Source organism: Zootermopsis nevadensis, unplaced genomic scaffold (genome assembly GCF_977971745.1).
Source record: "Zootermopsis nevadensis isolate Lab colony 2312 unplaced genomic scaffold, Znev_1.0 Znev_ptg000016l, whole genome shotgun sequence".
Taxonomy (NCBI): Eukaryota; Metazoa; Arthropoda; class Insecta; order Blattodea; family Termopsidae; genus Zootermopsis; species Zootermopsis nevadensis.
In genome coordinates, this window is record NW_028259148.1 from 125,826 (window position 1) to 152,768 (window position 26,943).

A 26,943-nucleotide genomic window follows, 5' to 3' on the forward strand; every position below is an offset into this window, starting at 1 on the left:
GAACTACTCTGCCCATCACGGGGCCCCATGGAGGACGACTCCTCCGTGTCTCGGTAGTTGCGTGGCTCTCGCCGTGGGGATCAGTTGTGGTCGGCACTTCTCACCAGCCAGAACCTCCGGAGCGCTGTTATGTGTTAGTTCCGGGAGAATATTCCGAAACCCGGTCGAATAAGTGGTAAGAGGAAATCAGATAAATTACCATTTCTGCTGCACCATTCGTGGCACAGAGTACATGCTGTTATTCTAACAACACATCATGTTTCACGTGTCAGTGACGACCCTTCACTGTTAACAGTGATATTCTTTATAATCTGTGCAAGAACATCTGTGGTGTGCGTCCTGTGTTACGGCAACTTTTTACGAGGATGTTTGTTTCTCGCCGCGTGCGTTATCCACCTTACTGTAACGCGTTTTAAGAGTGAGGTGTTCTACTGGGACGTTAGTTTTTGGTAGTGAAACGTGTTAGTCAAACTAAAGTCTTTTAAATTCTGAACGACGGGTTTGGATTTAACTAAAATTTCTTTGAAGGTGTCTTCGAAGCACGAAACAAAAATAAAATGCTCTGTAGGAATGTCCTTCATTCTGAATCTTGTGTGAATCTGTGCAGATCCAAAGAACATGCATAAGAATTCGAAGAAGTGAAACATCGTCGACAGTGTTCTGTTTTTGAAGGCGCGTCAAATCAGTGGTGATGCCTGCGGTATCATCTTGCCGGACACGATTATTGTCACATCCCGAAACGTCCGACACGGCTTCAGACATCCTGATAACCACGCTCGCTCTTGTCCTGCCACGAATATCGCACCAGCACAGCAGCCCTGACACGACTGGGATCGAACTCAAGTCCCCGTCCCCCCATGAACCGAATGTGCACCAGCTCTGCAGACGACATCGCGTAGCCGAGAAAGGTGAGTTGCAAACCAAGCTGTGGAGGACATCTGCAAGAGAATCTTTGATTTTTTCCATGGTCCAAGCCGGTAGTGAGATCAGAAATATTTGATCTCGGGACATAAATTATATTAATAAAAGAACATTTCAGACATTCCGCGGAATCGAAATGTCGAAGCCGCATCCAAATAAGCTCCCGGCATGAAATACAACGCAACAAACTGTCTTATGTTAAAGATTCAAACACTCGAAACACAAAATATTTCTGTCGGTTTTTTCAAGGTTCTGGAGTTTTTCCAGACTACGTATTGGCTCATTTGTGCGCAGAGTTGTCGCAAAAGTAACGACATCTGTCTGAGACGGTCATTTTCAGAATAAGTCGTGTTAAAGCCAGCTACTGCGCGTTAGATGACGCGCACATTTATTTCCGACTTCCTCGTACGCTTTGCAAACTGACGGTGTTAAATGCATCCACTCAAAGTTTAGTTTTCGGACGTTCGGCTCGCCACGGCACCGGACTTCTGTCACACGTGATTGGAACGAGCCGACGCAGCAGCGTAACCTAGTTACGGACTTCGGGACACGAGGCAGATGCTCCACGTCACGAGACGCGTTCTACACGCACGACGGGAGGGCGACTTCTTTGCTCAATCCCCGAGTATTTACTGGCAGGAAATATACCGTGGAAGATAATCAGGTTCTGGTTGTGGATTTTGTAAACTGGTAATGAACCTTACAGTTTATCGTAGAAGGAGGGGAATGTCTCAAGCGGCTGAGCGACTGTCAGCTTCTGACGAGGGGCACGGCTAGTGACTTAACACTGACGCGGCTGATCGCAGTAGAGATGTTAATCGATGTCCATGAGCCGTGGAATTTTAAAGCTTGCAAAATAAAAAAACAAACTTAAAACATAAGAAGACACATTTTTACTGATACAGATTCAGCTACAATAAAGTGAAGTGCGGACTGTGAAAGGGAACTGAGAGGGTAAATTAAAACTGCACGCGTCGCGTGTCGCAGTCTCCTTGACGCTGTAACGTCGTAGGCCGATATGAAGCTGATTCAACCGGAATAAATATACGGCGGTCACAGACTGGAAACAGACGGCACCGAAGTCCATTCGGAAATGCAGCTGATGAATTTTGGAGCGGGGAGCAAATTCCCCCAAGCGGGTCCAGTCAGAATAGAAGTTATTTTATCGGTCCCATTTAAACATTTTCTTCCTGATTCAAGCGTAATTCTAGTCGTACACACGGAGGCTTCTTTATAAAAACGGATCGAACTCAAAATACGATCGACGAATAGAAAAAAATGATTTAATTTAACGGAGGAAACGCATGAATGACAACTCAAATCGCATTGCGATACGAGGAGGTGAGGGGCGGGGGCAAGTGCGAACGAGGCTCAGTTTCACCGATAGATTCCGCGCCTCTGCCACTGCACCTGATGGAGTCGTAATTGAAAAGCGAGTCAAGAAGTGCCCCGCCCCGTACGGAAGCCGAAGGGTCAAAGGCCACACTGAACACTCTTTTGTTTCTTTATCCCATCGTCTACAAATGTAGTCCCTTGCCTCCAGGTTTCCCGACGAAGTTTCGTTTGCATTTCAAATTTATTTTCATAATCATCTGTTATCGCGGGATTCTGGGCAACACTGAATTTTATATTACTTGGGGGGGGGGGGTTTCTGAAAAACCAATTAACAAATTATTTCACAAATGTAATTGATTTGAAGAACATGTTTTTAAATTTTATCTTATTTCAAACTAAATTAAGATAAGGAACGCCCGGTCGAATGGCACAACTACGAACGCACGCGTTATAAGCCAGTCTTGCATTCTTAAAGACATCTCGTCCGGCCGAAACATCGACTGTCTTTCCGCAACGTCCTAACACAGGTCACGACCTTCCTATTCACTGCGACACTGTACATCGTCTAAGCAAGGGGTTTTCAACCCGCGGCCCGCAGACGTGCTTTGTGTCGCTCGAGTGTGTTTTGTTGCATTAGGCCTACTGTAATACTTTGATAGAGATCTGTCACGTGGCACAAAAGAACGCGATTTCTTAATTTTGCTCAGTCCTTGGTAGTACTCATCGCTCGCTCTTCGCCCTGACGAAGTACGTTCATTGAGGAGCAAACAGCGTCAAACATTCACTAAATATTCACTGTCTTAAAGATAATTAGTTCTTAAGGGTGTTTTTGAAAAGTTTTGCCCCTTAAAGGGTCGAAGTTAAAGGTGTCCTGTCGTGAAGTTTTTATATGCCACTGAAGGCCCCCAACGCGGAAGCCCACGCGTCTTCTAGAAAATGAATTACGAGAGAAATCGTATCGACAAGCCAGCAGAAAGACCGTGAAACGCCAAGGCTGTGTAAAAAATGGCGCATGCAAATGAGCAGGGTGGGCGTGTCGGCCGATTCTTGTAAACACGAGAACGAATATTCGACTTTCGCAAAGACGGGGAATGTTACTGACTGGCTGACCGAGCAACTGTCAGCTTGTCGGTGAGGACTCTGGATCCATGGATTAGGGATGAGGAACCGTGGATGAAAATGGCGACTGAGAGAATGGGACGAGGCAGTCTTTTAACCAGAACGTCGCGGCCAGCGTCTGGCACTGGATGATACCACGAAGTGGCGGATATGAAGGAGGAAGTGGCGCGACTTATCTCTGGGTTTCTACACAAATCATTAAATTGCGCTCGCGCGACGATCAGATCGCTCTGGAAACTCGGCAGTGCATACGCTTAAATGCAGCAGCAGGCCTACATGAAAAGTGAAATTCACCCGGAAGGTGTGCAGCACGACGGGAAATTGATACTCCGGATACCCAGAGGGTCCAGCGCACAAAAACCTCTGCACCTCTGCTGGCCGAGTTGCCTCTGACCGTGCACACAACTTTTAGAATTCTCGCCGCGGTTACCCTGTGAGAAAGTGACACCAATACGGGGAGGCTAGCGGCCCATACACAAGCGTGCCTCGCCTTCATTTCAACGCCAACCGGAATTATTCCTTCGTGGCGTTAATACGCGGAAATGTTCCGATTCTCATCAGCACCGCAATTACAGGAGAACATCAGATCAGGGCGGGTCAAAAAGACGAAAATTGCGTACAGAATTTTAGTTGGAAAAGAATATCGCGGACGAAAGGGGTGGACCGACTCCGCCCCACGCACAGCAAGCAGTTGGTTCCTTGCAGTGAGCGGGGCACGCACTCGCTCGTGTGCGTTCCTGATAGCAACCTTAAACATGGGACTGGTACCGAGGGCCACGGCTTTACCATTCTTTCTCCGAAACGTCTTCGTGGAAGTGGATCAGGGGACATTGTCCGGAGCATAATTATGGGCAGTTACTAAGAAAATGAAGACGCGATGATGACGGAACCAGAGGCTGCTTAGCCCACGACGTTTCGGCAGCTGTCGTCTTATCGAAAGTTGCTGTTCTCCGATAAGATGCGTCGGATGCGATCGAATACGACCACTGGTCAACAGCCCAGTCTCGGCGTAATAAACCAACACTTATTTGCAGCTAAATAAAGGCATGGCTTATCCTACAGCTCGGGTAAGGCCCACATCTAATTACCAGGGCACAGAAATGTAATCACAGATAAGCAGAGCCGTAGAACCAATTGTATGATATCATTTCCACTAAGGGCTTCCTGTAGCGATTAGGGCACTGTAATATAACAAAGGAAGTTCCTGGCACACGCAGCATTGCTGTATTTAGGACAGTGATGTTCAAACTAGGATCCGCGGGCTCAAGTGTGAAGGAGCTGTCAGACTTTCATCTTATCCCACAGCAGCCTTCAGTGACTTTTAATTTTTTTTAAAAAGGGTACAAATATTAAATTCACAACTATCAAGAACATACGCATCTTTGGCAAAGACCGTCTTTTGTTCGCTCATATTTTTCTTTTCAATTTCTAACGACTATTTGGACGCAGGCGCCTCAGGTCTTATCCTGCACCGAGCATAAGAACACCACTCATTTGTCTGCACATTCTCGTGCCTTGTGACTGGGACGTGTAATGGCTTTCCTGCTGTTATCGACTAATTTAAAAGCGAACAGAATCACTCGAAACGTACAACAGTAGAGTTGATTTCTGTCTTCTGGGTTGTTGCGCTGTGTAGTCTGGTCGATGTTTACCAACGTTTCAGAGGTCATACTGCCTCCGTCATATTCATCGCCCTGATGACGGAGGCAGTATGACCTCTGAAACGTTGGTTAACATCGACCAGACTACACAGCGCAACAACCCAGAAGACAGAAATCTTCATACTCACCGCTGTGAAAACCTCAAATCTTATACAGTAGAGTTAACTTTCTCTGGCCCTTGGCTGCCAAGCGTTTTGGACGTAATGATTTTGTAGAAACAATATGTTGTTCGTATTTGGCGGATGTTCATGTGGCCTCTAAACAAAGTTTACCTGAAGTAACAGAAGGTTTCTGTAATGGTCAGTGTCCTTTTCAATAGGGTTTCCGTACACTTTCAAATCCCTTCCCATATACCTGCAGCAAGGAGAAGGGGCACCCAGGGGTGTCAAATACACCTGAAGGGCACACACAGGTAAAATCTGTGTGAATTTTGTTGGAATTAAGAACAGCGTGGCAGCAATTACAGAAGAAAAATGGTATTCTGGAGGTCTTCCTGTGCTGGCGTGGAGGCTACGCACTGAATCCCTTAATCCGTGTTACTACAATGACAAACTGATGAAGCGCCTTTTGCGTGTCTGTGGGCCTCCAACGTGTGACCCTCATCCCGGTGTCTATTGCAATGCGGCTAATGTGTTGACACGGACCCAGGTGCGGGGGATGGGGTTCGGTTCCCGCTCGGGGCATGGCTGACGGGCGCTTGTTTGACAGTGCGGCTGCCAGCGCACAGAGTATTCTTAAGCACAGGGAAAATTAACTAGGAACTGATTCAAGCGCCCGCGCAGCTATTCGAGGTAATTTTGTACTAACTCAAAGATCGGCGATGTCTCTTAACCACACTGCAGCGGTCCAGTCCACTTATCATCTTCACGGCTTGCTTTCCTATCGCCACTCCCTGAATGTTGACGCTCAAAACAGCCAGATTCCATAACGCCTAGAGTATAACTAACAAGATGGCTGTTGCGCCGAGGACGAAGATGTTTCTCGAAACGTTGGTGTTCTCTCCATTAAACCACCCGAAGAAGAAGAATTTATCACAAGTATAACTAGAATTAATCTAGCCAAATTTGCTGTAAATTAATAGAACACGCCCTGGACGACAGGGAACGGTGGCGGGCTCTTGTGACCACAGTAATAAACATCGGGTTCCACAGGACACAGTAAATTTTTCGTGTCCACTCGAGCGCCAATCAGTCTCTGAATAAAATTTTCGTGTGCCCAAGCATCACGAGGACAGACATGAGTGGCCGGCTTCACGCTCCGGCCGCCTTAGATTCGTGATCGGAGTCCCGGATATTCATCGGGTAGGAGGCTGGGTACACACATTGGTCACGAGGACAGCGAAAAGAGAAAATTTTTATCCGTGCCTGAAATCCAGTCCCTTTCGTGTTGATAACCTATGAGCCTATGCTCTGTAGTTGAATGAGCATCGTCGAGTAACTGGGGAAATAAGAGCAGAACGTGTTCCAAATTTCGTCAAGCAATCATTCTGTGAAGAATATTTGGTTTCTTACGATACCACCGTTTCGGAAAGACATGTTGCTTCCATCTTCATGGACAGCGTACTTTCTGGCTCCATGAAGTGGAGCGTAGTTGAGGAGCTAGCAGTCGCTAATCCATTTGAGAAATTCCCCGCCTTCTACGGAACCCGCCCGTCAACTATCCGCCTGCTTTCATTTTGCCCTCCTCTCTCCTCCATACAACGAGTGGTTACTTTCCAAAACAAAATTATGTACCGGAGCGCAAACACTACGTTTTTCCTTAGTAACTGATACGGCGGTGTTAAACAGCCATCTTTCTGCAGGATTTTCGGTCTTCTGTCGCGTTCTGTGCAGTTACACGACGCAAAATAAGAAACGTGTTTTTTTTTATTTTAAGCAAGTTGCAAGTTGAAGTATCACTGTACGTAAGCACGCGTTTGCAAGTAGAGGATGGTCTAATTACGACTGAGCGTGAAGTCCAAAATGGCTGCTGGAAAGGGAAAAAAAAAGGAACCTGCAGAACAAGTCCAGCTGGTGAGCATTGGCTAATAATATTTCAAGGCGGCTGTGGCGTTGATTCTGCTATTACCGAGTTGCAGCCGTATTTCGAGCCTCGATAAACTCGTTCTGTTTATCGGGCGAAGCATCTGCTGCAACCAGCTAGCGCAAGACATCATCGGCTTTGCCGTAAACCGTGAAATGCCTTAACGTCGTCTCACGCCTGGAACTGACGAAAGTTACTCAATACGCGGGCCGCGAGCTGTACGTGCGAATTAAAGTGGCGGACGAAATCGATTGTGAATTGCTACAAAATATTTTCTTGAAGGAACTGAGGAAAATTGCGTAGGACGGCCACGGTAGCCGTGCTCTGAAGCGGGAATTTAAACCGGGCACTGACATTGTCAACAGATCTGCTCTTGACATCTGAGGTTCTGCAGGTCGTACAACTCCTTCATCTCATCTCGCGTTCTTTAGAACGCCGACTTGAAAAGCCAACGCAACTGTTCGCACTCCGCCACGACCGGGTTTTCAGTAAGTACGAGTCGACCCGATTTGTTCGTCTGAATCACAAGCGACCCGAGGGGAAGGGCACACCAGATCGGCCGAGCGAACGAACCGGCGAGTCCTGATGTACAACAGATTTGCAAAGAAAGAACGACCCGGACGAAGTTCGTTTCTGCATTAACGTCCTTAATTGTGCCCAGGAACAGGTGGAAAACAGTGGGCGCATACAAGGAGCAAAGCCAAAGTCAAGTTCGAGCGGCATCGAGTGTTTGTATCTCCGTGCCTCCCGGCTCGACGGACACTGACCAATCGCCATGCTCAGTATTAAAGACAAAAACTCCATAAATCAGGCGACCAAATTCCCTGCGTTCATGGAGCACTGTAGGTCCACAGACCTGTTCACAAAATGTCCCTGGAGTCCGTGACTGCACTCGCCAGAGCCACGGTCGCCTCCCCAAGCAGAACCTCAGATTTCACAGCCTCCGTACCTGTTCGTTCTCAGAAGTTGTTTCCTTCATCTGAATATTAAGCACGGTATAACGTTACACTATTGGCTAGTAACTACTCTGCAGACGCGAACATGTTCGAAGCGGGAAAAAAGAACAACCAAAGGTTTAGTTAGTTGGACTTGGTATCAGACAAGCAAATAATCACCTCCATTTAAGGAAGTCGATAAACGGACCCGGAATGAGTCCATAAAACACTGAGATATATCTGGGCTATGAATGTTTCTGCAGATGGAAGTTGTCTGCTACAAACACTGACCAATAAAAACGATACACTAAAGCGATGTTTAAATATTTTACATTTTAATGTGTTCGGACTTGCCTGTTATCTGTTGGAGAATGTAGTACACTCTGCTCTTCAATGCTTATCTCGTATTGGTACACAGTAAGACGCATGCAGACGGCAGAATTTACTACGACTTTTCGACTTGGAGGAAATACATACAAATATTAATTACTTATACTATAATAAAATCGTAATGTCATCCTCCCTGACTTGGTTAACCTGCGGTACAAATTATGACGCCTCTAACAACGAAGTTTTCCGCTCTTATGTCCAAGAACTTCTTTGTTCTTTGTGATGTTGCGTTTTGCAGCAGCAACGAACAACACGTTACTGAAAACGAATTCGAATGTCTGCAAGGTTAAACTCCTGTTCGTTCGCCTTGGTGATCAGAGAGCAGAAATCACTTTTCGGCAGCAGAGTTCTCCGCCTCATTTATGAGGACTACGTACCTCTTCATTGCTACCCCTGGACTGCAGAAGAGCAGGGGTCAGGCAGGAGTACTCATTATGAACGCTGATTCAGTGACAAAAAGCGCGCAGGGTCGCTCCTCCCAAATTACACGTCTCGCACGCTACGTTCTGCTGGATGTCCAGAGGGCGGGCGGGCGGGAGATTCTTTTGTGTTCCAGAACCGGTGCAATTGGCCCACCTGTTTGAGACAACTTTTAATGAGGATGTCGGCCTACCCACAAGCATGCAACAGCTAACGAAGGCAAACACTCCAAAAATTGGAGCGCTTGTAATAAAACGCTTCTTACTGACACCTCCCCGTAAAAGGAAGCATTGAATTCGCTTTCAGATTTCTTACTGCGTGTAATCAATCAAAGCTACGAGTTGTATAAACCAAACTAGAGCTACGGTCGTGTCCCAGGAGCACCTCCCCCCTACCTGGATACATCGATGAGTCTCTTCAGTTAGCAAGAAACGCGAATAGAGACAGCCCGGAGAACTTTGACGTTCCACGGAGCGCATCACGAGGAAAACCTCGAGAACCGTGCAATTCATTACCTCGCGTTCACAGCCGCCGACCCCACACAATAAAAGGCAAGACACTGTACACAAATTTAACAGCGGAGCCATTTCCCCCATCTCGGAAAAACGTATCCTCTACCCTGACGATGGAGACATGTTTACCGCCGTGAGTAGTGGCGTTCGTCTAAAATTAAGAGCAAACTTGGTTTCTGGTGTCAAGTCCCGCACGACTTACCAGTGAAGGTCGTTCTATTTGAAAATTGAAACCAGCTGAGCGCAAATCTAAGTCAGCTTTCGGGCCTTAGTCTGTAAGGCTCGAAACATGGTCTCGCCGCTAGGGGTAAAAATTGACTGAAAACACAATAAAGACCCCATCAGTTTAACGTATCGAGGAGAACATGACGATCTAAGAAACAATGCGGCTGAGGAACATCAAAACGGATACTCCTCACAAATTGATTATGGTGATTGGGCCGGAGCGCGCGGCAGCCATGATGAACTTCGAGAAACAGCCTGTGAGGATGCGGACGGGACTCGTCCGTCTCAGGATGGGGTCCAGTGGCTGAATCTTGAGATGGCTTTTCTGGTTCATTACCGTACACCGCGTGGAGGCCCCCGTTCTACTAACGAATGGGTAGGTCCTGTTCAGGAACTTCTCGAAATCCACTCCGTCCATCTGAGGAAGCCGATGTTCGCTCTGCCTGGACGCTGTCCATAGCCGCATCAGCCAGGACATCGCGATACCCGTGATTCCTTCCCTTCAAGATTTCAAACCAAAACCTGAGACGGATCTCTCAGATCTGCCATGTGTGCTACATACTCCGCCCATCCAGCTCCTCACTTATTGCGAAATCCTCTCAAGGCGAACGCATGGTCCTCGTTGCCCTGTTCACAAACACCTCCAATCCGCGTTCTGGCAATGAAAGAGTGGCGGGCGGTGATCCGATTGACAGAGGGCTTGCTTGCGCTATCCATCATCGCAGTCAGCTCTCTCTCTCTCTGGTGGGGACGGACATCGTGGAGCCGGGCCGGCTGGGGTGTCGCCATTGAACCCTTCCCTCTTGGATCCGAGTACGAATTCCAGCTTGAAGTCATGAAGCAATGCTTCGGTACCAGCTCCTAGTATGTAACAAATTTGCAAATTTATGCACTGCGTCTCTCGTGATTTTTTATCGTGAACGCAAACTTGTTGTGCCATCTTATAGGCAGGCCGCGCGGACGATGATGAACCCTGGTACGACGGTGTCATGGCATTCAGAACACTCAGCCCGTACCGCGAAGAAAACACAGTATGTCACCATTGCAAGGAACAAACAAAATGCAATTATGTATGATGGTCGTTGAAACTGTCTGATATTCAAGAAAGTGCGAGCGTAAAGGTCTCCAATATCAAATTTAATCAAGATCCGTTCAGCCGTTCCTGAGTTGTTACACGCACACGGACGGACGGACAGAGTGGTTTTAAGAAGCACTACACGGCAATAAGCAACGCCGAAAATGCGATTTCTGAAGGCTAGGCTAACAACTAGACCACTGGGTCAGATTTCACCACACGACTAAAACCACGAGCCCCCTTCGTCAATTATTTGGTGGGAGCGGCTGGGATCGAATCCGGAGCATTTTTAGAAAAGGGCTAATACTCTAACCTAACCTGCAAGCGTGCGTTTTAATTACCGCGGGATCTTCCGTCACCCGCCGTGCTTCAAAGGGCTAGTGCACCATCCTCCACTTTGCAGCGGACTTAACCAAACCAACCACGCACATTCCCTTCCCGAGGAAACCGATTTTCTAAAAAAATGTAGAGCACCCTCAACCTCGCTGACCTACTTCCCGGTTCCTTATAATCGGCAACGACAACATGGCCGCCGCGCGATCTCGTACAGTGGGAGCAACCTAAGCGCCGTGCTTAAGCGAGTTCCTCCCCAGAACGACGATTATGATTGTGATTATGGCGGTGGTGATTAGGGTGATAATGAGTATTATATATAATCTGTCATTTATAATTGCAATTAGCAAAAGATCCGCTTTTGTAGGCCTTGGTTGAATGATTATGTTTACATGAATCCAGTCGATGTTCTAAATTTAAGTTTACTGTTGAATTTTAACTTTTCATTACTGATGACGCAAATAACACGCCAAGACTTTTAGGGTCAGATATCTGCAGAAGGGCAAGTATGGCTGTGTTCCACGAGTTGTACCCATAATTCCTTGCTTAACTGGTGAAGATATCACGGAATTATTATCTGAGAATTGAGCAGGTATTCTTGAGGAGACAGAACTTTCACCGGGCCTAACGCAGGAAACAGCTCTAAGTGTGCCTCAGGATTTTATCCGATGTTTTAAAAAAAATCAGTTTTCTTATTACAGACTTTGATGATCACGTAAAGTGCATGCGCAGGGCTGTCGACGGGTTCACTCACCCTTCCGCCCCCCAAAATGTAAACTTCTTTCGTCTGTGTATTTTTCGGAACTGTGATAAGAATGGACTCGTAATTATTTCCACGCAAGAAAGTTTCTGAAATGAAGAACACGAAAAGAGTTTTCTAGGGATAATATTAAAACGGACTGAAAAGAAACAGAGCGTGAAGGTTGCGGACTGGATTTATCTCCTCCAGGACAGGGCCGGCGGCGAACTCTTCGCTGGGAATTTCTGGACTAACGGCTTGAGCATGGAATTTCCGAGTTCTGTCGACACGTAAATTCCATCAGGAAGTCTGTCGGATAATTTTATCGTTCATTCTACATGCTCCTACTCTTGGCTGTACCAAGATTTTGTGTCAGACGTTTCTTACTGATATTGCACCAGACACTCAAATAAATTTCACGTTTAATTCTGGACTGGTCTTCCTAGAACCCACGGTGCTGTTTCAAGGCGGACCCCCTGGTGTATGACCTGCTACGCCATCTATTAGAGGCGTGGTGGGTGCAAGGGCGAAGCATTTTAACATCCGGATGTCAGAGAATTTGACGGTGTGTTTACTACGCCTTTTATAACAAACTTCGAAGTATTTTTGCGCGAGGGTGTACCTGGAATTACATTCAGATGTAAGAGTTTGTCTCATAACCGTATAGGGAGATAAAACACGCCACGTACTTCAAGCGATACGCGTTGTTATTCGTCCAGTATGTGTTTCGTATGGAACAGCTGACAATATTTGTCCTGTAATTTCTGAATCCGCTTTGTTGAGCCCAAAATTTGCAAATACTTGTGCCAGAAGCATGTCAGGTAAAATTTTATAACGTTTACAACTATCACAATAAATAACGAAGATGATGATGATGATAATAGTACGGCCACCTAATTTATAACCAACATGATTATAATATTAAAATGCATCATAAATAAATAAATAGGAAGTGAGGGCGTGGAGTGGATTAATCCTACTAAAGTAAATATTAACGACGATTTGTTGCGAAACACCCAGTTTTCATAAATGGATGGAATTTTCTGACCAGCTGACTATCGCCTAAAAACGACTGCTCCATGGAATTTGTTATAAACCATTTTATTATTTGCCGTAATAATTAACTGAACTTCCAGCAGGGACTCTGTACTAAATTAAAGTTTTCGTAAGTTATCGCCGGATTAATTGCAAATCGTCCAGCACTGCTGGAACATTTTGCTGCAGTGGAAGATCTACTTCCGGCACGGGTCAGCATTATATTCGCTTACTTCGATGCAGTGTGCCTCGAATTACTTACATTCGATTAATACCCAATATCTCCTTCCTGTTTCCGGCGAGTTCTGTGATGTCTCCACTTTGCATTCCACACGAAGCCAGTCCTTCGGAGAATCGCCGTCTGTCTCGCTCTGCTTCAATGCACCTACATAACGCCTTTAGTTGTTTCTCTTTAATCTCAAAATACTCGCGGACTGCTCAGCAGTAACGTCTCTATAACCACAGACTGCTAAATATTAATTACCAATGACGAAGTAATGAGACAATCAGAAGCCCAAACTAAGGATAATATTCTAAATAGTTCCACAATATCTAGATACGCATGCAAATATTGGCAACCTTTGAATATTTCCTTACGTTCACAAACAATTCCACGAAAAGACGACGAGGACTTGTTTTCAAGAATTCACAACATTTTATAACGAAGAGGTGAGACTAAACACTGTTATTATACAGTGTGCGTGTGTGGTACCTGTTTGCCGAACTGTCATAAATATCGAACGACCCGGGTGTCTGGAATCGGGTACGCGAAACCAACTCCTGGAAGTGGCGGTAAGTCAGTCAGTCACCCCTGAGCAGAGCACACATTTCCGTGCGTGTCCGGCTCAGAGCTGAGGTGTGCAGGAACGGACAGCGCTGTTCTGCACACGTGGTGTGCGACGGGTGTGTTCTCTAGCTGCACTTCCATTCGAAGTACTTCAGTGTGTTGGGGGAACCCACAGCGGCCAATTGGACTAATCTAACTCAGGGAAACCAACCTCCGGCATGTACTTTACCCACGTGATTAATGGAGCGGTACAGTGCAGCGTGGTCCAACCAAATCACTTTACTTACTTCTTAGTCACTGAAGAATCCGAAAATAACAGCAAAATATATAACCAATTTTTCGATATTTCATTGATGCACGTGATGATGGAGTTTACGGAAATAATAAATTAGGGCGTGGACTGGGTGCAAGTCGCCTTTCAGGACGTACAGCGGTGCCTCCGTCTTGAATACGATAAACAAAGTTTAGTGTCGCAACAAATGTGGAGTCTCATTGACACCAGCGGATCGTGTGTTAGCTTCTGAAAGAAAGCCCTGATCCAGCGAGTTCTTTGGGTGTCGATACGCTACGTCAGAGGAATTTATTTATTTATTTATTTTAGATTGTATCTGAGTGAAACCGTTCCTCCAGAACTAGAACACCTTCCTCACTGTTTTGTTTATACTTGCGTGTCCTTCCCGGAATATAAGAAGCGAAGTCCCAGAATAACGCTTCTAGAAATTACAGTTCATAACTGAGGCACAACGCAATGCATTATTGCCATAACCTGGCATTTGCAAGACGCATCGTAACTTACGTGGCGTTTCGTAACCTTCCTACGTACATTACGACGACGACGACAGTACTGCAGTCTGTTAATCACGTACTGCTCGTTTCAGTAACAAAATCAGTGTTCTGCCCCGTCTCGTACAATTTTCTGCTGAGCATTCTTTTTTCCCCTCATACTTGACGGCAGTGTATCAACTGCAAAGTGTATTTAGCATACGCGTCTTGTACTTATGTGTTTCGTACGATTCTCAGAATAAACAGCGATTACCTCCCTAAACAGCATCGACAAATTTTTCTTTGTAATGGAAACGCGTCTAGATTTTAAAGAATCCTATTACTTGGAAGAACTTCGGCTTCGAAGACTTCCTTCAGTCTCCGGCTGACGTCCTCATAGAGATGGCATCTCTGAAGCCCATATTAAAATTCTCATGGCGTCCTCGGTCTTCCGAGAGTCTTAAGGCACGCGCCCAGTCCCTCACAATCTTCTCGTAATAGGGCCGTCTGATCTTTACAAACCACGAGCTTCCTACCGCAGAACTGCATCACACCCTTCCCGAACACAGCTTTTTAACCCGACACAGGCAACCATCTCCGACCTGGACGTGTCAGCCCGTGACGTAGTTTGCGTCTTTACAGTAGAGAAATTATGATGCATAAAACTGAGTTGTGAGCTGCAACTAACGGGCGAGGTGATCACTTTCTATTAAGTTGCATCGACGAACTGGTCGACTATCGGACGAGGCTTCATCTACAGAAGTCACTTCGCCTGAAAGGAGAAGACGGGGTGAGTCCCAGTTACACTTGATTCGGGTAGTCCCGTCTTAAGACGTCTTCCACGCGAGAAGAATCTTCTGCCCCTCAATGAAGTCTGCGGTCTGCCTGCCTTACGCTTTCGCGGGCTTCATCTGAGCAGTCTGTCTGATTGTCAGCAACCGGTACGCGCTGGCTCTGCCTGTCAGTACACTGGCAAGCCACCTGAGCTTCCGACCGCGAAGGCAGCGGGATTTTTCTCTCCGCAACAACGTCTAGACCCCGGCCAGTCCAGCTCATACGTTCAGAACCTGTAAATCATATTCTGGCCACTAAACATGGATCTCCTTCCGAAGAAGGTAGAAAGCAATTACTTAATGCATCAGTTGCGTACTCCAAACGTTCCACGTGCATGTGTAAGAGAAAAGTGTATAAACAATTACTCAAGGAATGCCATCTTTATAATTAATTAACTGACTAAGAAATTAAGATGGAAAACGGTCGTACTGAGCAACCAGTAATTATGTACCTAGTTAAGAAATCCCCCCCCCCCCGGCTATATACATCCCCGAAGGTCCATCGCCGTGCTCAAAAAGTGTGTCCTGTGTCTGTTAGCACTGGAACAGCAAGACTTCATGTAGCAGTCTTTCAGAATCAAGTAGTCGCTCAGCTAGTGAACAAATTCAACGCCTTTTATGGAACCCGTAGGTTCAGTACCTCTTTCACAGGATCACGGCTCTGGTGCGTATTCTAATCCACACGAATCCAGTCCACCCCCCACCATTTCTTGGAGATCCGGTTGATGCCATCCTCTGATCTACGCCCAAGACTTGCCGTCGTGTTTTCTCGACCGCAGTCAGTTATTAAGCGACGTCGCTGATGACAGAAGTATGAAAACCAATCGCCTTGAACGTCTTGGGCAAGACGTGAGGAAACTTTAAATTGAGAAACATCTATTAGCGGCAGCGGATAACGTAGCTGAACACCGCACTTCCACAACGTAGCCGGGTTTATGTAGCGAGACATATCAATTATGCCTTAATAAAGTAATAAACTACTGTGGTATTGTATGAAGGCTCAAATTAAAATTCCACACTGGATGATGCACGGAGTGGCTGCAGGTCGACTCACAGGTGGCATTTGCATTCGTAACAGAAATTGTCAACAGGTCTTGACTGATGTTACAGCCCATTAAACTAACTCCGTGAAGCAGTGTCATTCTTAGGAAGCTAGTCAACAAATTCCCGACCTTTTATGGAACACGAAGGTTCATTAATGTGCTCGTTAAATCCAGCCCTGTGCCATATGAAATCAACCACTCACGTTCTTTAAGACATTCCCTTTGCGTCTCTCCTTTTCAAGAGATCTCCCTTCAAGATCCTAACCAGGATTCTGTACGCAGCGTAAGAACAACGAGGATAGCAAATTGAGCATGTGAGTAGACTCGTCTTTCGTACAGCGCTGCATTGGAATTAATGGAAAATCGTCTGTAGCTTTCTATGGTCACTGACATTCCGCACGATGTAAAGTATATAAAAAACGTATCCGTCTTAGTGAATGTCACATTTCCTGTCATAAGTATCTCTCGACTTAACGCATGTTTCGTGGGCCAAATCTAAAAATCAAAATATGTCTCTGGATTTTCATTTGCGAGGACATGATTCACTGGCGTCAGTACTGATAAAAGAACGCCGAAGTCTGAATGTGAAGCAGTTTTAAGAAACTAAATGTTAATAACCGACTGACGTAATTAACGATGCCCACTGACAGTCATTAAGTAATCTGTAAATGACGGAATCTTTAATGTAGACACAGGCGGGTAGCATTTATATCCAGAACTGTCGCACGTTGAAGAGGAAAGCGAAAAATACGTTTATTTAGGAAGGGCAGTTACGAAGAAGAAGGGCACGAGTTGTTCTGTTTTCAACAACAGCCACTCAGAAGAAAGATGATTCATGATTGAAACGTTTGGTCAAACGTGAGAATGTTTATATTACTTGGTATGAGCGCGCATCCAAAAATTAAATGAATATTTAAAATGTAAATAAGAGTGGGCTCAACAACACGTGAATAGTGGAGGTACACTCATTATGCATGAAAGCAAACTTACATACACAAGTTTAAGTAAGGAAAATTGTAACAGAGAGTACTCAAAGTGATTAAACATACCGAACCTGAAAAAAACAACATTTCAGTCGGATAAAAAAACTGGTTCTCTTCCGTCCAAGAGCCGTGTTATTAGCGAAGTCAAGTGAAAAATGCGGAATGCACGCAACAACAACGCGGCGTCCAGCCACGGTGTTTGCACAACTAATTCGTGAAAGTGTTCAGTACGTTGGGGCAAACAAAATATTATCTTCCGATCCGCGCATTCAATTCCCCGGTGCCATGTGCTTGAGATGCGGAACACGAAGCAACGAGACGAGTGATTCCGCTTTCTGTATTCATTCTCACTCGAAACAGATTAAACAAATCGTGACGTAAGCAGATTTATGTTCAGTAACGACGCCATTTCAAGCCGCTGTTTAGTACAGGTGTCCGTATCTGAGCATCGCCACTTAATAAAGCATGGGAACTCCTAGCTGCAGACACAATCAAACTAAGAAAGCACTTTCACACGACCAGGAACGATTTTATAAGCGCATTGTATGTGAGTAATGACTCACGGTTTTAAATGTTCGCATATGGAAGACAGAATTCTCGTTGTCTTCATAGTTCGGACCATAAATGTCTTCTATTTATTAACGTGCATTCTTATCATGCGATTTAATTATCTGTTGTACTTTTAACACAGTAGGGCCCTCCCGAGTGACCCCTGGGCCACATTAGGCGAACAATCTGAACGCACATAGGACTGATTATATCCGCCCACACATTTCAACTCGAGAGCCGCTGCAGGGACTTTGATGAAATTGCCTTTCAACTCAGAATTTGAAGCACTTCTAAAAATAGCACTTGCTAAAATAGATTATTGTCATTCAGCGTCATTAATGAAAACTCTGTGAGGGCAACGAAACGCACGCCAGTTTCGACATACATAGATAGGATCACTTAAAATGCCAAGAACGCACGTGAAAACCCCGTGTAATCCGGTACGGAATGCGCCTTTCCTCTGTTTCATATGGACACAGGCGTACGACATGCACGTGTAAAAACGTTTACAAAATAATGACGAGCTGCAGGTTGCGGCTTTCTGGACCGTGAAGCCGTGTGCCAACCAACCAATGTGCAGTCTCCACCTTCAGGGTTAAATATAACGCGCAGTGGTTTGAAGACGGCACTACGTAGAATAATGTTACGTATAAATGTTAAACGCATTCTATTGCTTCAAGTACAGACAGATACAAATACTGATTGAAAAACACGAATTTCAGCTTTGATTCTTTTTGTATTTAATGTACGAGGTTCATTATCGTTCAGGCTACACGAATAGTATATTACCGAAATTAATGCCAACGCGAAGATGAAAGATCCTGGCAATCGAAACGAGTTTCTGTCCAGACCGTGGCTAAACGAGTTCTCAACTTCTACCTTCGTTTCAAAGTTCATCGCTGCTGCTTATTATATAATTCAGCACCTGAACAAAGAACAGCCACTATTTACACTGGGAACTTCTTGTTCACTCAATCCTTTGATGAGGAAGAGTCCAGAAAACTCTTTAGTGAAGAAACGTTAGAAGCCCAAAGCCGTCTCTGTAATAAAGGAATGTTGAAAAGACTTCGATTCTACTCGTCGTGTGTTAAAAATGAAATGAAGCCAAATATCCGAGCATGTTCGTTTCTGGGAACCTCGCCAGTTGCCTGCCAAGGGTTTACGCAATGTTTTCCGGCATGCTGAATGACCTATTCGGCTGACTAAAGGGCAATCCCAAAGCGTGCCAGAGGTCGCTCAGCCCTTCAGACTGCGTGCCTCCGTCACCTTCCAGCGTTCCCATGGGAACGGCGCTTCGCGGTCTGGCTTCTGCGTCTCCACTGCACACCTGTTCCAACCCTCGCTCGTCCAACCTGTTCGCCCTCATTCCTGCGCTCCAAGCTCGATTCACATACGCATGATCTGCGTCGACCGCCTGCGATTTTCATTAGCGTTCCTTGTTCTTTCATTTCTGATATCTTCTAATCACAAACGAGACCTGACAATACAAATTTGGAGGACGTACACCTGTACCATTGGTAAGATAAGTAAATCAGCCTTTAATTGCAAGCTAAGAGAATCTGACATCCATGCCACGGGATGAATATCAATTACAAACAAATGTTTATTTAATTAAGCACCAGGTCATGGAGACGCAGACTAGATGGACGTGAGTTGTCAGTTTTACGCTTCATCCCTCTTTATCTTGCGGACAGGGCTCCAGCATTCGTTGGCTAGGGGGCTCTTTGGGCCAAAGTGAAAATTATCTGTCCTCATGGGAAATCAAACTCCGGTCTCAAAATTGTCCGAGCCATTCCGAGGCGCGAAACTGACTTCTGTGCTTTTGCGCCGATTTTCGACAAACACGGACGACGGGGTGTTTGATCGGAGCTTGGGACCAGCTGCCAAATAAAGTCGGCGGAATGTTACCCTGCATTTGTTGTGTTTGCCGCAGGAGTGTGAGCGACAATGCGCGGGTTGCTGATGGTTCTACCCGTGCTGCTCGCGACCCTCCTCCAGCCAGCGTGTTCCTCCTTCAGCCCCAAGTCGACCACTAGCAACAGCCTTAAGAAGAATCCTGAAGTCCTGGCGACTGTGGAGGCCAGTCTGTTGTCGCTGTTTGGGTTCAAACGGAGGCCGCGTCCAGGCAAGGTGGTGGTGCCCGAAGCCATGTTGGAGTTGTACCGGCAGCAGACTGGGTTCGACGTGGACACCTCGGCGCTGCCCCTTCCGGGCAGACACACCCGCACGGCCAACACAGTGCGCAGCTTCCCACATGTAGGTGAGTACCCGGCCACTGGACCCAGTCCAGTTCGCGCCTTTTCTTATAACATGACATGCTTCCTCCCAGCTGCTCGATCCTTAACAAAATTCTCGCGGTTTCGTCCATCTGCGTATGTGACTTCGCCGTCTTCTTCCTCGGGGGTTATGCGGCCGGAGTGTGTGGTGGCGACTTATCATCATTTATGTGTGGTTTGTTTAATGGCGCTGTTAATAGATCAGGCTGTATAGCGTCTAATGTTAGGATGTGAGTGAAAAATAAATTGGAAAGGGCGTCGAAGGCAGGGGAAAACCTCAGTTAGGATATTTCGCCTCCGGGACCTTCAGAATACAAGGCAGGAGTGCGTGGAGCCGTACCTTCACTCCTCCATACATCTCGATCGAATTGTGGTAAATGAGATCTCAGAGACGACTTTCATTTCCAGACATAAGAACAAATTTCTCCATCATTTACCTTGACTTAAGTCAGACGGCGAACCTGTCTCCTAAATCTCTCCGGAGTAGACAAACCTCACTCACTCCACCGACCGACGTTTCGCATATAGATTCTTTATTCAATGTCCCCCACGCTGCCTCTTACCGACTTCCTATGTTAACAATTAGCACACCACCCACGGCATCTCCGTGCAATTATTTACATCTAAAGTAGCCTTCGAACATCTCCTGGCTGATTTTCTAAAACCACCGCACACGTGCCATTTGAACAACAGCCTTCCCATTGCCGACATTTCGACGCCCCGCAAAGAAATGTCAGGTCTTGCATTAATTTAGCAGATTTGTCAAGTAACGAAGAAGGCAAACAGATGGACGGACGGACAGACAACGATCTCGTTACTATTACACTGTGGGGCCAACTAATTCTGCCGAACTGTTATAAGCCACTTAAACCCCCATTTACGCTCAGTGTGTCACACAAAGGCTTGTTTAAACAGCAGAGCGCAGGTTCTGTCCGACCGTGCTTTTTGTGAAGATATTTTCCAAACAGGCAAACAGGACGAAGTACTGTTAACTGTCAAAAATTTCATGCATACACAAGTCGTATTGTTAACTTCTATTTTTAACAGAACAGAAAGACCTCATAAAATATCGGGTTACATTGTTACCACAACAAAGGTAACCTAAGAATACACGAGTCCGCAAGCTAAGCCTCTGCTCTGACAAGTTATTAAGAAGGGGTGTCCAAAGTTTCCGCCACACCTGCAGCTGCTTAAGGCAGGCAGTAACTCCATGGAGTACAGGCCTACTTACGAAGCTGCCTTTCAGCTGGCCAGAAAACTTCCCGCCTGTTATAAACCCGAACGTTCACAAGAACGAGATGCACAGAGCCCAGTTCACACCCATAGCCTGCATCTTACGCATTTAAGAACAGATTCAAATTTGAGATTTGAGGTTCTCAGCGCCGCGAATATGACGTTTTTCTTCTGGGTTATGACGCCGTGTGGACTCACTGGTAAATACCAACAATTCGGAGAAACGTACGGTCTCCATCTTCAGGGCTCAACTTTAATATTATCCTCCCTCTCAGTCTGGGTCTCAAGTGGTCCCTTCCCTCCTGAATTGCATACTCAAATTTTTAAGACCTCTGTATTTCGTATCTCTCTCACGCGTGCTGCACGCCCCGCCCGTAACATCATTGATTCGATCGCCTTAATGTCATGCCATGATAACACAAGAGCGAAACTTTGACCACTGTGTTCTTTGCCGTTCCAGAAAGCGGCGTCGATGCAAGTTTCCCGAGTCAACAGAAATTCCGTCTTGCCTTCGACATAAAAAACATCCCCAAAGGAGAAAAACTGAAGGCAGCCGAGCTGCAGTTAAACCGAGATCCCGCGGACCCGGAGGCTGTCGGCGGCAGGCTTTCCGAAGGAACAGCGACTTCAAACCGCGTCACAGCCAACGTTGCCAGAAAAGCGAGACCAGCCGATAGGCCAAGGAAGAATCCGACCCGGCGCTACCTCCAGTGGGTCCTGGTACACGACATCGTGAAGCCAGGAATCCAGGGGCGTCGTGAACCCATAACCCGCCTCATCGATTCAAAAGTTGTGGACGTTCGAGACGACAATCCCATAATCTTGGACGTAGTTCCGGCCGTCGAGCGCTGGATCGAGGCAGCAAGTGAGAATCACGGACTCCTGATCGAAGTGACGCCCGTAGATTCCGCAAGCGAAACGCCGGCGACTCGAAATAACGTGCGACTGCGCCGGGCGTTAGACGAAGACGACGCAAAATGGCTGCCGAAACAGCCGATCCTGTTCACGTACACAGACGACGGGAAGCACCGGCCGAGGACTGGCGAGGCAATCGTAAGTAGGTCCAAGCGCGCCCCGCATTCCTCCAAACGCGCCGCACAGTCCAGGAAGAGGAAGGACGGACGCGAGAATTGCCATAGGTATCCGCTGTACGTCGACTTCCAGGACGTCGGGTGGAACGACTGGATCGTGGCCCCACCGGGCTACGACGCTTACTACTGCCACGGCGACTGTCCGTTCCCCTTGGCAGATCACCTCAATTCCACGAACCACGCAATCGTGCAGACTCTGGTGAACTCCGTGAACCCCAGTGCGGTGCCCAAAGCATGTTGCGTCCCCACATCCCTCACATCAATCTCCATGTTGTATCTGGACGAGGAAAGCAAGGTGGTACTCAAGAACTATCAAGACATGGCTGTGCTGGGGTGTGGTTGCCGGTAAACATTCCGGACTTCTTCCAGACTCGTCTCTACGTCACACTGTTCCGGGCAGTTCGTCCAGGTTAACACACATGCGAGAATAATAAATTGTCGATTTCGGGTGGGCGTGTGTGTGTGTGTGTGTGACTAGATGCGTTGGGCGCGACTCTTAACAGTGCCCCGTGTCGAATAATTTAAGAGCTTGAATGTTGTTACGACTCTGTCTCCCGTTGTGGCCGGGCAGGATAATGCAATGTATATATGAGAATGGCAACTGGTCGAGTGCCTTCCGCCTTCATACTGCCCGGCTGGTGACGAAGCAAGCGGTGATGATGGACTTAGTCCACTTTCCTTGTCTGGTTAGTTGATCTCCACAACCGAGCAATTCCATAAAAGTAAAAATATCAGCTATGTAATTTCAAAAAAAAAAACAAAAAAACAAAAAAAACATGTGTCTGGAATTGCAGAAAAGTTTTCAACAAATTACTGCTCGATCACAACAACGGCGGATGTCTGGTTTCGAGTCAAACAACAACCCGATTTCCCCGTAAACTGTTTCTCTGATTGTTTATGGTCATTTTTGTTTTTTGGGTGATGTACGTAACCAGACATGAGCAAGAAATGACAACTGATGCAGACTATCGTTCCACTCGAAACATAAAAGTAACCGTTCAGGTCCCCAACCAGACACGTGAACTACTGTAAATCCAAGACCCCAAATACACGTGGAATGAGTAGAATCTGACGACATGCAGACGGCCTACACTTTCTGTGGCATTTTCCCTGACGATGAATCTGTGTCTCGCTGGTACAACCTCACCCAACGACTTTTATTCTGACAAGCAACTAACGCCTCGGGGAGGGGAGGGGAGGGGAGTGGCAGAAGAAAGGCAAATCTATTTGGACCGAGACCAAGTGTCAAGTGTAAACAAAACCCGAGCTAAATAATTACCTTGTTTGCGAGCCAAGCAAACCTGACGCGAGGCTTATTTTTCTTACGCATTACATCACAAAATACGAGCGAAAGAAACCTGTAACCTGGACTAATACAGGCCCAGTCACGTGTTCGAAGCGATCTTCATTTTTCCTCCTTCCACGACAATTTAAACACTAATATTTGTGCTGTTTGATCAAAAATAGAACGCAACTGCGCGCCAGTCAGTGAGAACATTTTACCTTAGCACTCCGACGACAAAATTCATGGGCGTCCTAATTTTAAATGGAAACGACGTTTCCGTCCTCAGGTAAAACCTAGTTTGTTGCGTCCAACCTTGCCCTGAGATTTCTTTGCCCGCCGTATCATGTGTTCTAAATAACACCTTTATTCACAAGAAAGATTGTGTATATTGTTACATTTGGGCCATGGGATGAGATAGTTCACAGATCACAGCGTAGTTTACGTCACGAGGAAGTGCTCAGGCAGTTAAAGAACAAATTAAACGTTGGAACTACTAAAATATGAACAGCTGATCTGACGAGAAACACGTAGCGATTAACAGAAGACAGGCTACGCGCTCGCTTAACAACCAGAAGCGTCTTTAGATCAGTGGATCAGAGACTCTTTCGACCAAGCCCGGAACTAAATATTTGTTCACGACGTGCATACTGCCTTTTTTTTTTCTATAGTAAACTTCGTTTTGATCCGAAATCTCGAATCACTGTAACTTCAAAACCGAGTGGATTTTCTCAGTATCTCCTATTCTTCTCTGCGAAGTCACGTGCAGAAAATTTGTATCGGAGACACGGGAAATATTCTGACAGGAATTCGTTTGTGAGAAACGTTGAATTATACCTAAGGCCTTCAAAAATAAAAATAAACAAATTACTTCCTCTCGGACCTAAGTTGCTAATCTGCTTTGCAGTACAGTTATGAGAGGATTATCCGTCCTCTGTAAGCTCAGTTTCCTCTTTTGACGATGAGCCGACGGACGTGCATTATTCTCGTTCTGTCAGGAAGTGTTAACGGTCCCCTAGTTTTCTTATGTCTTTCGACCATCCTGGATTCTGGTCGCATACCGAGGGCGAGGGGAGGGCCGGGATCTCCACTTTCCTCTCTGCGAAGGAGACGTTTATGTGGGCAAATAAGTGAGAAAGTATCTTTCGTACGGAAATAAAAAATTAAATCGTGGAGACGGATGTCAGTCTGCATCAACCTCAGGCTTCAGAATAAGTAAATAGCCTTGTGTTCCCAACTAATTATAAATTCCAACTAGTCTACACGATGCTTGGCGCACTGTTCAACTTTGCAGAAGCAGAACCACAGATTTCAAAACGGGAGCAGTGATCAATGACCCCATATTTATTGAACAAACGTCACGACGATGACGTAGGGTCAAACGAGGCGAAGGGGTCGTTCTGAGTCCGCCACGTGTGAATGGTCGTAGTTAAGTGAAATGAAATTATCGTACCTGGAGATGGAATAATAAATATTTATTTTTTTAACTGTGAATAATGTATGATAGTCATTTTTCTAGTACACTCGGTCTGTAAGTATCAGGACAGCTGTTCGTATGTACAGTTCTGTTGTATATATATATAGGCGGCCTCGGCCGAAGCAGCTGTGTAAGGACGAACCTGTTCCGTCAATAAATGCTCTTTTGTCACTACTTCTCGTGGTGTTTATTATTTATCTGTTCCTTTCCGATCCGAATCCCATTCACAACATCAGACGAATTCAGGCGTTCATGCATTGTTTGCACAAAGTGAACAAGTAATCACAAAACTTGAGACATCCGTCTCCAAATCTGAACGTGCCTTTTCGCTAAGCACCAAAACCCTTTCGACAACATTATGTTATATTATGGCCCGGTGGGTGTTCTGAGGGGCTACATAACATCATACTCGACGGAGTTGGGCCATTCTGGCCGTGTGGACCTGTAGGTTCTCACCGACGTTTCGGAAGAACACGCCGCCAGCTACGAATTCGGTAAAAATAAAATAAAGGATTGGAATATGTGTTTGCAGCAAACAAGAGTGCGCATCAGAGGATTGGATTGCGCGCACAGAAATCAGGTACGTAAGACGAAACGTAACATCGCGTTACGCAACGCGCTGGTTCTACTATCATCAACCGGAGCCTAAAATGTTTGCCGCTGCGGATTAGACGGAGCGAAGTAACTAGGCTCCGGGCCGGCATGCTGCATCGCTGCGCAACCTGTGGTATCTGACGCTAAAAAGTAAATAAATTATAAATAATAAAGGCACAGTCACTGCCGTGGCCGACGGAGGAGAGACCACACCGCAAAATATCCTGCCCAGATGCGTAACACAAGATTACCTTGAGAGAGACACGAAACGCCACTCGGTGACGTGGGGGCCAGACACAGACGCAGTTCAGTTTGTCCGACGGCGATGCCTGATGCAGCAGCCAGGTCACGTGAGATAAGGAAACTGTGAACGCTCACATCCACCGGCCACGTGGTCCTCCACGCTGCTTCATACGAGGAGAATTTTCTCCATTAACCAGTCCAATGGCTATATTTTCTAGCTCGGAATACGCGGTGCAGGTAAGGGACCCGGATACCAGAATGTTGTTCTCATCAACAAAACTGCCAATTGTCATTCGCGTAAATGTCGTAGGTTGCTTTTAATGAGGCCTGCCTGTGTTAATTACGATACGTTTAACTGCTAGAAGTTTTTTCAGAAACTAATATTCGGCTTGACTGTCGCCCCTAGCAAGTGCCTGCGTTCGCTCCGAGTGACCTGACCTTTACGTCGGACGCCGCTCGCTTTCACCATTTGAATCCGCTTGACCTGTTTCTGCCCCCGCGATTAAAAAAAACACCTGACCGGTTGGTCGACGGTGACTTCACTTCGAAAATATTTCATGTGATCCAACGCAATTCGACTGTTCCACTAAAGATTCGGAGGCAAAGCCACGCCATGAGGCGGACAGGCGCCGGGAAGTTCTGGGTTCGGTTTCAGATAGGTCCGTGGGGGTTCTGTGATGGATGGACCAGTGGCGTTTGGGGACGTTCTTCTAGGAAGAGGCTTCCAACCTAACCTAACCTACCAAGGCTCCGACAGTCCACCTGGCTCTGCCTCAACGCCTGTCAGCGCGATCACTAACACAAGACAAGTAGAGTCCACGACTGTAATCTTGAGACCTGCAATGAATGCAGTAAGTCCGTAGCGTTAAAGGCAGGCGCTATCTTTCCTCCTTCACCCCGCAAGTCTCAAGATTACAGTCGTGGACTGTAGATCGTGCAAGAAACTGCCTACCGCGAGGGCTCGTTCAAATTCATCTGCGTAACTTAAAGATCTGCACCGTCTCATACGAGTAGTTGAGGTCTAAACACACAAACACGTGTTTCGTACACCGCTCAGACAAAATTCCA

General features: G+C 46.4%; 2 protein-coding genes across 3 annotated transcripts in view; one reads left to right on the forward strand and one right to left on the reverse strand.

The window, feature by feature from the left end:
* Window positions 1-26,943, reverse strand: part of Alg7 (Alg7 dolichyl-phosphate N-acetylglucosaminephosphotransferase) — a 110,342-nt gene that overhangs the window by 67,532 nt on the left and 15,867 nt on the right. The window lies entirely within an intron of this gene.
* Window positions 39-25,212, forward strand: LOC110828339 (protein decapentaplegic). Its single transcript, XM_022060966.2, has 3 exons — window positions 39-908; window positions 19,613-19,939; window positions 21,649-25,212. The coding sequence occupies exons 2-3, from the start codon at window positions 19,627-19,629 to the stop codon at window positions 22,626-22,628; spliced, it is 1,293 nt and encodes a 430-aa protein (XP_021916658.1). The 5' UTR covers window positions 39-908; window positions 19,613-19,626; the 3' UTR covers window positions 22,629-25,212.

Bases quoted from the DNA above. Each gene is read 5' to 3' on its own strand.
- LOC110828339 (XM_022060966.2), top strand. From the start codon at position 19,627: ATGCGCGGGTTGCTGATGGTTCTACCCGTGCTGCTCGCGACCCTCCTC. The intron at 19,940-21,648 runs GTGAGTACCCGG...TTGCCGTTCCAG, and splicing joins GCGCAGCTTCCCACATGTAG to AAAGCGGCGTCGATGCAAGT.